The sequence below is a fragment of the Homarus americanus genome, unplaced genomic scaffold (genome assembly GCF_018991925.1).
Source record: "Homarus americanus isolate GMGI-L3 unplaced genomic scaffold, GMGI_Hamer_2.0 scaffold40248, whole genome shotgun sequence".
NCBI classification, from domain to species: domain Eukaryota; kingdom Metazoa; phylum Arthropoda; class Malacostraca; order Decapoda; family Nephropidae; genus Homarus; species Homarus americanus.
Window position 1 is genome coordinate 4,257,885 of NW_024712526.1, and position 13,227 is coordinate 4,271,111.

The 13,227-nt window shown below is 36.0% G+C and overlaps 1 protein-coding gene across 6 annotated transcripts in view; it reads right to left on the reverse strand.

Moving 5' to 3' along the window:
* LOC121861033 (inositol-tetrakisphosphate 1-kinase-like) overlaps positions 1–13,227 on the reverse strand; it is a 52,615-nt gene that overhangs the window by 11,130 nt on the left and 28,258 nt on the right. For 5 of the 6 annotated variants that reach the window (XM_042358520.1, XM_042358527.1, XM_042358536.1 and 2 more), the window contains 4 exons: positions 12,769–12,812; positions 7,976–8,135; positions 5,324–5,356; positions 952–1,078 (listed from right to left, as the gene is read on the reverse strand). In XM_042358520.1, coding sequence (XP_042214454.1) covers positions 952–1,078; positions 5,324–5,356; positions 7,976–8,135; positions 12,769–12,812 — 364 coding nt within the window. The remainder of the gene's footprint in view (positions 1–951; positions 1,079–5,323; positions 5,357–7,975; positions 8,136–12,768; positions 12,813–13,227) is intronic. The other variant, XM_042358556.1, reaches the window with a different exon arrangement.

Consider the following 13,227-nt stretch of genomic DNA (forward strand, 5'->3'; position numbering starts at 1 on the left):
AATAACAATAACAATAACAATAATAACAATAACAATAACAATAACAATAATAATAACAATAATAATAATAATAATAATAATAATAATAATAATAAATAATAAATAATAAATAATAATAATAATAATAATAATAATAATAATAATAATAATAATAATAATAATAATAATAATAATAAATAATAATCATAATAATTCATAATAAATAAAATTTATGATAAAACAAACAAAATTAAATAATAAAATAATGATGATAATAATACAGTAACTGTAATAATAATAATAATATTAATAATAAAGAACTATAAATACAAAAATGAAAAAAAAAGATCAAAAGTGAGAAACAATATATGTATGTTGTGTTTTCAATGGTAAGAGAAACAATTGAGACCCTGCAATTGTGTGTAAATGAAGCAGAAAGTCAGATCAGCAACCTGGGACTTGGTCACAATTTTCGTGATGCCATATGGCAGCAGGGTCTACCATTAGACAACACATTATGCTTCCAATATCTTCACAGGCGGTAGTACCTCCCTGTTTGGTAAATACCTACTATGATGTCGCCAGAACTTACAAAAGGTTGGGGACCACTGGTGTATATGAAATGTGAATACTGCACAATAATGTTTGAAGTACAATACGGTAACACTAATGGCAGAGACAAATAAAAATTGAAACAAAGGGATTTTATTTTTTTTCCTTCAAGTAAATCCTAAAAATATTTCCTCATACACCTTTGTATAAACACCGACAGAGAAGCCTGTGATTACTATTAAATATAAATGATATTGTACAGTAAAGTTATGCAGACAAGATATTTCACCAGAACAACATAAAAGTTGAGTACTGTAAGTATTCACTGATGTGTAATTTGAATGTTTGAAGATGATATTGATGAAAATGTTACTCTTAATGACAAACTATTACATAAATTAAAACAAGATACATATATACCTGTTAAACACTGCTGGGTCAGCTTTTGGTAAATCTTCTTTCATATCACTGGGATCTAACTGAGTGAGTGGAGACTGAGAATCTGCCTTAGACACATTGTTGGAGTTGAAGTGCACAGTTTCCTGCTCTGCTCCAAATACAAAACCATACTTTAATTAAGACGACATGAATCAATGTTCTTGTTAACAATATTGTCATACTGTACACTACATGTAACATGAATTGGCAGGTAGAATGAAAACTTAAACCCATGAAAATTACAAATACAAATTTAATACCAATTTAATTTTACAATAATGTATAGAAGTGTATACTGGAACTTATGAGAAGAAATATTTTTTTCACAAACGTGTATTAGTATTTGCAGTACAGTATAAAGTACTGTACTGAGTAAGTCATTTGGATATGTTGAAACATTAATTCAGTTGAATATAGATAAAAATAATTTTAAAAACACTTGTTAGGCTCATATGTTAAAGAGTATGATAGTAAATCATTGTAACCTTACTAAAGTAAAGTGCAGAAAGACTTTTAATGCAGAACTGGGATAAGTAGCCACAATATAATATAATTTGGATTAAAAACTCCAATTTCTTTTATTTATGGCAAAATCACTAATTTCAAATATAAATTGCATCAGAAAGATCTTCCTTTGTATATATATATATATATATATATATATATATATATATATATATATATATATATATATATATATATATATATATATATATATATATATATATATATATATATATATATATATATATATATATATATATATATATATATATATATACCTCAAAGTACCATCTTTCTGATGCAGTTGATATTATAAATTAGTAAGAAATGTTTATTCCCTCTATGTTTTTTACCTTATAATAATCATTAATTTTATTTTACACATTCTGTATGAAATATTGTGTGTGCAAGTAAATAGGTAAAAAAAATAAGTACAGCATGTCTACCCAAAATTATGAGTTGAAAAATAACCGCGCTGAGTGATAACTATGGCTCTTTCCGGGTCTCAGGAACAGAATCCATTTTCCCTACAAATTATTTACATCAATTTATGATCAATCAAATGACGATAGCTTTTCCGAGTCCCTAACCCTAACGTATAATGGTCAACTCCTGTATTAGCAGAGTTAAGTTCCCTTCTGGAATCAGCCAACTATATAGTGCTTGGGACTACACAAATATTCATTCTGCTTACCAAGATATTCATCAGTGTTTCATCTTCATCCATTTCCTCATTTTCATACTCAACTCATTTGCTCCAACTTTCAACAAGGAATACAATAGTTTCTTATTAATGAGTTACAGTATACTGTACCCAATTAGTTTTTTGCTACACAAAAAAAAATAAACCTAAATGGGCAACACAACATTCTTATTCTAAACAAGTTGAAACTCTTACATAATTAGAAATCAACTTAAATGCAAATAATTAAACCAAAAAAAAAAAATTTGTGGAAATTATAAAAATTAATTGCTAACAATACTGTATTGCCATTTTGCAGACTTGGGATATTAAGAATGTTACTACAATAATTTCATTATACAGTATAACAACAATTTTACATACTGTCTGTAAATATCAAATTAAAAATTAACTAATGGCATTCGACCTTGTTATATTTCTTTCATTTCATACTAAATACTGAATGGATAAATACATCAAAGGAAGACAAGATGGAGTGGAGTAGGAAATATTTTTGTTGTTTGTAGCTGCTGCTTCACATGAGTGTTGTTGTAGCTGCTGCTTCACATGAGTGTTGTTGTAGCTGCTGCTTCACATGAGTGTTGTTGTAGCTGCTGCTTCACATGAGTGTTGTTGTAGCTGCTGCTTCACATGAGTGTTGTTGTAGCTGCTGCTTCACATGAGTGTTGTTGTAGCTGCTGCTTCACATGAGTGTTGTTGTAGCTGCTGCTTCAGCTGCTGCTTCACATGAGTGTTGTTGTAGCTGCTGCTGCTGCTTCACATGAGTGTTGTTGTGGCTGCTTGAGTGTTGTTGTAGCTGCTGCTTCACACATGAGTGTTGTTGTAGCTGCTGCTTCACATGAGTGTTGTTGTAGCTGCTGCTTCACATGAGTGTTGTTGTAGCTGCTGCTTCACATGAGTGTTGTTGTAGCTGCTGCTTCACATGAGTGTTGTTGTAGCTGCTGCTTCACGTGAGTGTTGTTGTAGCTGCTGCTTCACGTGGGTGTTGTTGTAGCTGCTGCTTCACGTGGGTGTTGTTGTAGCTGCTGCTTCACGTGGGTGTTGTTGTAGCTGCTGCTTCACATGGATGGTGATGTTGTAGCAGGTGTCTCACATGAGTGTAGCCGATGCTTCACATGAATGTTGACAACTAAATTTGTTCCTCTTTATATGTTATGATCATTAATGACATCTTTTCCTTTACACATGTACTGGGTGACTGTATATGCTCTGCCATTCTTTTTATACACTTCCCTTAGTCATACATAACCTGTTCACTACAGTATTGTCTTTTATTAGTTTTTCATCTGCCATCTGTCACATTTAGCACTTGCTCAAAACCATGTCCTAATCTCCCTCTTTATTTTATGCTAAACATTTCCCTTTTCACTCTTAAATGTCATTTCTATCTTTCCTTATTTCTTTAATAATATATACAAAGTGTCTCAGAAAAATGTATACACTCTAGTGATGCCACGGTTGTCAGATTTCAAAGCTCTGCAGTTGTGGTTGTCAGGAAGTCACAACTGCGCAGTTGCGGTTGTTCAGTTTAACCTTAAGCTTGGATTAATGCTGTAACCTGTGTGAACTTTCAAACTTATCTTCCTTTGATTTTTCCCTGTGTAAAAGCCATAATTTTGAGCAACATATTACTCTACTTTAGTGTACAACTTATACTCAAATGTACTAAGCGAAAGGACTAACAATTTTATCTCTACTGCAAACTATGAGATGTTTATACTCAAATTAACTGTAATCTTGCAAGGATTCCAGTAATGGAAGTTATATTCAGCAATGTGAAGTCTGACATTTTGTAAGAGAAACACTTTAAGCCTAAACCAAATTCACCCTGTAAAATCCTGATCACCACCCTCTTGCCTCCCCTGCTGGCTGGGAGGAGTGGGGGAAGGGAAGGTTCACAGCCAGCAAGGGGAGATTAAGTTGTCAGTGGTGGAGGAGGGGTGGTACAGATCAGGGACTCAGGACTATACAAGACAGGGAATTTAATTTTAACTCTTATAAAATGTCACCGACTTAGCAGAATATAACTTGCTTTGCCGGTATTCTTGCAAGACAGCAATTAATTTGAGTATAAACATCCCTTAGTTTGCACTAGAAATATATTTTTTAGTAATTAACTTCGTATATTTGAGTACAATTCGTACATTAAAGTAGAGTCATGTTTTGCTTAAAATTATGGCTTTATAATGGGGGAAAACAAGAGGTTTTTGCTCATCAGATTATCCAATACTTATACTTTTTTATACTCCATGTGTAAAAAATGTCACAAATGGTCATCTGTAATTCAGTAAGTTACTCAAGATTTATCACTGCAAAGATATAAATACATTGTTCACTGTATCTATTATTGTAGCATTTTGTACATAAAGACAACATAGTGGTTGGAGGGCCCCACTGCCCAATGAATTTCTCAGCTCTCAACCCTCGTTTGTGATTGTTTCACAGCTCCAACAACCACGTGGATTCGTGTGGTTGTGGCGGTTGTGAAAATTTATGCAGTTGCAAATGCGAAGCTTCGTGGCATCACTAATACACATTGCCTAACAGATTTTCATGGAGATCATGTGAATATTTAATAATGTATTACAACAGCAACATTGTCCTCACTTGTTGATGTGAGAGGTGTTCCACACACAAGGACAATGTTGCTGTTGTAATAAAAGCATTCACGCAATCTCCTCAGCAGTCTATAGAGTAGTGTGTTAACATTTTATTGATACACCCTGTACACTGTAATCTAAATTTAAAAATGATATTAAAAAATAAAGAAACAGTGAGTGCATATGCACACAAAAGGCAGCAGTAACTTACAGCAAAATGACAGCTGAACTTAGCATTCTTCCAGACCAATAAATTTCTTGACATATGTACAGTTGCCAGCAAAAGTTCCCCCACAGCCCTGTGTAGCAAGTTTGTGGGAGGACTTTTGCTGGCAACTTTACATTAAAACAAGCATAAATCAATAAGGAAAATCAGGAGAAGCTGGTGTGAAAGATGTGTAACTAGTCCTCTACAACCTAAGATTGATACAACAAGGCTCAATGCCATATTTCACACCTATTCATTTTACAATTGGACAAGGAATACCCCAAGTCTACACTAATTCTACTATATTACTGTACATATATATATATATATATGATGTACCTGCAAGCTTGTTAATATCAAAGCAACCATCAACTGAAAAGAAAATAATATTATGAAACAAGGAAATAATGATCACTGAGGAAAACCTATAGATCTAAACTAATATATTCACATAATCATGCAAGCACAGTTAAAATAAAATAAAAATAAAATATGATCAATGAATAAAAACAAAGACTAAAGAAAAAGAGTTGTAGCATTATCTGATTTTTCCTCCAACATGAGAATTATCTAGATTACAGATGCTTTTCTATACCTATGAGTGGGCAAGCAAGTATTTATATCAACCATTATCAGATGTAATTTGCAGGGCAAATAGCCTGGGTCTCCTTACATGTAGGATGATTTTTTATCTTTTTTATTATTCCATTAAAATAACATAAAACCTAATCAGGCCTGCTTTAGAGGTCAAGATGTGCATCTACAGGTATTTGAGAAGCATTTTGGTGCTAAAGAACACCATCACACATCAATTAGTAAAAGAGGAAGTAGGATATCCAGGATTTATGAAATTGAAGTCACTACTAGCAATAACATTTTGAAAATGAGGTCAAGTCAACATCAGGATGTATTTCCACCTTATGATAGAACTTGGGTGCCACAGGTTATGAGGAATAGCATGTGCAAAGTTTTGTGGAAATGAAAATGCCGTGAATATAAGAACCAGAAGCTCAAAGTCTTCCAATATCATAGGATGTCACCAGAAGTTAAATACTGTACTGCAGCATGTGAACAAGACTGAAGAAATCGGGCTATTGTGTCATAATATTGTGTGATGAAGATAGCGCAGCACAGTCACCATTAGGTAAATATATCAGCAGGTCAAGCAATGCAGGATGAAAATGAATGTGTCCAGAAATAGTCTCACTACACCCTTATTCGGTCATATTATTAGGAATGAGGGGATAATAACAAATATTAATGGGCAAAGTTGAGGGAAGAAGGCCATGGGGAGATACAAACTGGGATGGATGAATGAAATTAAAAACTGGGTGCCCAGAGATACAAAACCTTGGAGGATTGGTAAAAACAGCCTGAGAATGTTTTAGAGTGAAGAACTGTGGTCGCCAACCCTCAGATATGAGGACGGTTTTCTCAATTGATTGACAAGTACCCAAAACCACAGGACCCCAAGTCAGGTCAAGTAAAGGTGGAAGAGGATGGGATGAAGAAAAAGATAATATGGATTTTTGTTTATAACAATGTTCTGCTTTTGCCCACATAGGACTCATGATGAAGAGAAGGACATTGAATAGGAAACTGACTGACTTCTTAAACTACTCTATTGACACACACACATGGTGCAGCCAACAGAGCATGACTGATTAATGGCAATGATAAGCAAGTACAGTACTAGCTACTATACCTTTAATTAATTTAATCTTACAGTGGAAGTTTGTTACTTTGCCTCTATCATCTTTTGTCATCAGGCTTTTCAGATAATTATAAATTGGAATGGAAATGTGATAAAACTATACATTTTCACTGGTCTGCTACAACACGCAATCCAGGACCTCTACTGGGTTAACTCAGCAGTGTCAGGTAAGGTGCATTTGGGTTAGGTCATGTGTGTGGCTTTGTGTGAGTGGATGAGTGGCAGTGTTGGTGGGTGGAAGGGATCTTAGTGAGTAGGTGGTTGGGTGAGTGAGTGCGGACGGATGAGCTTGAGGAATCTTAGGGCTCGTTTACACAATCAGTTACCACGTATGGTGGTCTAGCACGCTACAGATCAGTGGCGAAGCACGTAGGTGGCCACGCAACTATTAGGCTCCCACACGTAACTGCCCGGGAAGGTGTTGGTGGTTCAGTGTTGCCGTCTGCACGATCACTGCCCGAGCACGACTTCGTTACCATGCTTCGAAAACATGCTCCGAGACTGATCGTGTAAACGAGCCCTTAGTCAGCTGTCCAGGAGTATGGTAGAAGTTAGTGCTAAGATGAGCTAACAAATATATTGAAATAGTTTATGTCTTTGGGGGAGAGCTCAGCTGTGTTGGGCAAGGTTGCTTTTAAGCAGAGGTAATGATTTCCCATAAAGAGAGCCATTTATTACAGGTATTTAACAGGGTTGCATCCCAGGACCTCTACTGAAACCCCTCCCCCTTCCCACCCATCATAAAAATCTACACAGTAACTACCCACAATCCTCACAATTCACAAAGTAGTTTTGTTGATATGGATTTTTTCCCTTCTACATTTTCAACTGTTCACCAACTTTGACTGCCCTATCAGTTTCAAGTGTCAAATTTCTACTGTAAATGGATATTCACATCATCTTAATATTTATTAATAGTTTTTTTTTAAATAACCCCAGCTAGAATTCTCAGCACAAGAGAGGGTTCTGTAATAAGAATGCACATGGAGGAAAATCTACAAATTAAAATCTTTCAAGACAGTACAATACTGTATTGTAATTAAAAATAATACAAAAAATAAATATCTATGCCATGTAATAGAAAACAAGATTAAAGTAAAAATATGTTACTAATTAACTAAGAGCAAAACAAAAATATAAAAAATATGACTTTAAAATGAACTAGAATATTGTTTGTACATATTTCAATGTACAGATGCCATTGACTTCCTATTCTGACAGCCCTCTTTAACCTGTTAATATCTTATAACTAATAAACAGCAAGAAAAGTTTGATACCTCCGGCATAGAAGTTTTTGAGTGATGGGCGAACAATAACAAACCACACAGGTCCCAGGACAAAGAGTTTGTAGAGAACAGCTCCATGGTTAATGAACGACTGCGCAACACATGGTAACGTGCATTCAGAAATGCCCTTTTCATTAAACACTACAGCCATCTGAAAAGGAAAACACTTTTATAATACCAATATTTCTGGAGTAAGTAAAGGTGGAGCAAAAACTACAGGGCCAAGATTCACTAACAGGTTATGCACATTGTAAGTGCTTTAGGAGTTCATATCTCCTGCAGTGGTGATTCACTAAAGATTTATGAAGTCCACAAGTCGATTTAAAAAGGCCGACTTTCCTTCGTAACTTATGGTGACTCTGGAGGTCTTGTAAGCTTCTGCCAAAACGCACACAACTGCCAGATAGTACTTCAAGCATCACTAATGAAGATGGAACTAATGATTGGGTAATACTGGAGGGCAATGGTTAACCTGTAACCAAAACTTATGGAAAAATATGTTTTGCAAGAAACAACGTTAAGCGGATCAATTTCCCCATAAGAAATAGATAAAATACGGGAGTTACGTTCCTGAGCCTCCCTTTGCCCCATGAAATACATCACATATACAGAAAATCATTGCCATTTCTACAGAAAATAGTGCATACATATACAACTACTAAGTTTGTATGGGTACTCACCGATGGGCGGAGGTGGTAGAGTGAGTGTGTGATGGGGAGTGAAGCGGAGGAGGCGGATGACGGGATGGGAAGAGTATGGCAGGAGGGGAGGAGTATGGCAGGAGGAGAGGACAGCGGGAGAGGAGGAGGGTGGTGAGTCACTGAGACTCTGCGGCTGCCTCCTCCTCCGCTGACTGGGGTTCCTTCACCACTGTTTGCTCCTCCTCCGTTGTTGTTTGCTTCTCCTTGCTTGCCGGTTGTTGTGAAGGTGCTGCTGCTACTTCTGCCATCCCGTGACGAAAAAATTAATCCAGCGTTGACTGTGCAATTTCTTCTTCGTCGTCGTCTTCAACGGGAATGTGTTCTGTTAGTTGTTGCAAATCCTCATTGGTGAGCTCTTCTGTATGGGATGCCAGGATATCCTCAATATCCTCAGATTCCAGCTTATCAAAGCCTGCCTGTCTAGCCAAGCAGAGGATATCTCTATTCACTACTGGGACTAAGCCCATGAATCCATAAAACTGTTGATGCACTTGGGCCACAATTTACGCCACACACCATTCAGGCAACTTTCTGAAACCTCTTCCCATGCCTTGCCAATGTTGTCAATTGCATGAAGAATGTTGAAGCCACGCCAATATTCTCGGATCGTGGGTTTGATTTCTCCTTCTGTAGCCTTGAGCAGCTGGGCCATGGTACGGTGTAAATAATACACCTTGAATGTGGCGATGACGCCTAGGTCCATAGGCTGCATCAGTGCTGTCATGTTGGGAGGCAGGAATACAACTTTTACACTGTCATGCAAGTCATCGAGATTGGGAGGACGAGCTGGAGCATTGTCAAGGATCAGAAGAATTTTGAGGTCAAGGTTCTCCTTGGCACAGTATTCCTCCAATGCAGGGACAGCATACACATTTAACTACTGGCTAAATATGGCGCCGGTTATCTATGCCTTCTTATTTGCCTTGTAAATGACAGGAAGGTGATCCTTAGAGTAACTTTTCAGGGCCCGTGAGTTCGCAGCGGGAGAAATCAGTGTAGGTTTCAGCTTGAAGTCGCCGACAGTGTTTGCGCCAAGCAGCAGCGCCAAGCAGTCTTTTGCTACTTTAAAACCTGGCACTCTTTTCTCCTCCTTAGAGATATAGGTCCTCTCAGGCATCCTCTTTCAAAAGAGACCAGTCTCATCCACATTGAAGACTTGCTTTGATGAGTAGCCTCCTTCCTGGATAATGTTTTTGAATTCTGGCGGGAATGTCTCGACAGCAACCGTATCTGAACTAGCAGCTTCACCAGTCATCTTAAGGTTATGGAAGTTATAACGGTGCTTAAAGTGTTTAAACCAACCTTGGCTGGCCGTAAAGGTCTCTTCCTTCGATCCTTCACCCTCTGTTTCCTTCATGTCGTAAAACAAGGATCTGGCCTTATGCTGGATAACCATAAGGCACACAGGGGCATTGCGTTGATTCTGGTCCTCCATCCACATTGCCAGCATCTTTTCCACCTTTTCTATCACAGTGCTTCTAGTATGAGTTGTCTTAGTAGCACTCAGAGATGAACCACTTCCAGCACTAACCTTAATCATGTCAGCGTTGGTCTAGATAGTACACACCGTTGTGGGGGTTAGACCAGGTACAGAGGCTATGTCCACAGCACGTTCCCCTTTTTCAAAATGGGTTAATACATCCATTTTCGTAGCAATGGTAATGGTCTTAAGTTGGCTCTTGACTACACTAGCATCATTAGCACTTGATGGGCACTTGGAAGCCATTTCGAATGGTTAGAGTATAGTTTTAGAGCAAAAGCACTTAAGCACACACGAATGAAGTGAAGTCGTAACAGAGACTGGCTTGGCGTCGCTGTGATGTTCCGCGAGTGAGAGGTAGCAGCCAAGCCAAGAGAATGTAGTGCGGCCAGACGAGAGAGGGTGATGCGTAAAAAGTAGTCCGTGACGACGCAAAACGATGTAGTACCGAGACATCGGGACGTTAAACAAATTTTTGTTATCTAAAGATTAGCGACATAGTACCGAAACAACATTAAGCGGGCAGGCGTTATACGAGAACGTACTGAACTACAGTACTGTGTGTGTATATATATATATATATATGATATATATATATATATATATATATATATATATATATATATATATATATATATATATATATATATATATATATATATATATATATATATATATATATATATATATATATATATATATATATATATATATATATATATATATATATATATATATATATATATATATATATATATATATATATATATATATATATATATATATATATATATATATATATATATATATATATATATATATATATATATATATATATATATATATATATATATATATATATATATATATATATATATATATATATATATATATATATATATATATATATATATATATATATATATATATATATATATATATATATATATATATATATATATATATATAATGAACCATTTGTGAATCATTTTTACAATAGTTGGTATAGACCTCAGATCTCCCGGCAGTTATTGGACCCAGGTCAGTAACTCCAGCACAGAAATTAAGCATATTTACCACATAAAAATATACATTTTATGAACGATATCAAAACTTATTCAAATTAGCAATTTTATTGATCCTCAGGAAGGTAATAAATTCTGGAATTTTTTTTAGATTAAAAGTGGCCCTCAATTAACACAGTGGTCATGTTCTTGATAAACATCACACAAATGGACACCATACAAACAAATTATAAAGGGCGATAAGATGATCTCCCTCATTCATATCACTTTATGAAATGATCTTCCAGTCAAACACAGGTAGAACAGGCTGTGCAATTGTAATAAATAAAGAAAAAGAGATGATAGTGTCAAACAAGCAAAGGCTGAACAACTGGGCCAGCACAACACAAACTGAACTAACTGGAATCTACTTAGCTACAGGCTACCTTAAAGAAAATGGAGGTGGGGGGATAATCTGTGACTCTCAAAGTGCTTTGAAATCAATGAACAGCCGACAGGCTCTATGTCTAAAGTTGTATGTGATATTAAAAGAAATGTGATAACTGCCAATGAGAACAACTCTCGTATCGGAATGGTGTGGATTCCGTCCCATGTTGGAATTAGGTATTATGACCGTGGTGATAGACTGGCCAATAAGACATATAAGAAAGAAAATGTTGACTGTGACCTTGGCCTGTCCAATGCTGTACTTAAAAACATTCAAGTCAGAATCATGAACTCTGATCTAGAAGAACTGAGAAATGCAGACAGACCTGTTAGTTGTAGCATTAGTAAATATGACAAATTTTGTGGCGAGAGGTACTGGTACGGCCAGCATAAGGACAGAACCAGACAATGTGATGTAGTCGTGGCCAGAATTAGGCTTGGATACAGACACATCTGGCAAGTTAGTAACGCTGTACCCATACCGGAACACTCAGCATGTAAACCTTGTGATAAACCTTTAAAGCATACACTTGAACACTATATTATTGAACGTGACACTGTCAAAAACTTCAGGACACCTTGCTCATTGTATCATGAACTTTGTAATTACTATATTGAATCGGGGGTGCTTGGGGACATTCTTGCTGTTTATCCCAAATTTGCTAGCCCACACTGATTAGTCTTCAAAGAGAATACGACGTCCAATGTATATAAACCACTGTCTTGCATGGCAGCGAACAGTGACATAACCCACATGACTCTGACCTATATATACTGCTAATGAATATGATGCATTTCTTTGTGTACAAACCTCTGTCCTGCATGGCAGTGAACAGTGACCCACATGTCTTTGTGTATGAACCTCTGTCCTGCGTGGCAGTGAGAAGTGATACCACCCTCAGTGTCAAGACCTGACTGAATTACTCAGAATAGGCAAACTGTACTCCAAGCTTTGTCAATAAATTTGTTAAACTAAAAAAAAATCCAGTCCCAAACCTGTTTGTTGACCTGTACTGCATTAACCTCTTTGCCCAGGCAATCTTATTCAGCAGGGAAAGAGGCCCTGTATTAGGTCTTAAAATAAAGTAAAGAAGTGGCCCTTAAAGTTGCTGGAGTCATTATGTACAGAATTCTCCAACAACAAATTCTTACCTCATGTGCTTCTACTCCACCACCTGCTGTTACTGGCTTGCATACTGAGGAGAGAGTAGAAAAATAATATTAATCAGTAAAATTCATAACCAAGTTTAGTATACAGATTCAACATTCAAGTGGCTGCAAAAAGAAGAAAGATCATTCTTTTAGGAAAAACACGCACAGGACCAAAAAGAGGGTGAAGAAGATGTGTTAAGTGACTGCACTTAACAGCTCTTAAAAAAATACCCATCATACCAGGACAAATAAAAGAGATAATGAGTAGACAAAATGCAACAGAAAATAAATAACCTCTTAGATAGGAACACAATACTCTATATGCAAAACTGTAACAAGAATAATTTTATTAAAACTTCTTTGCTACTAGTTTAATATATTTTTACTTTTTTTCATTGGGAATTAAATATATAGAAAACTACAAAAATCTCTTAATCAGTTACCCTGCAGACTCAGAAA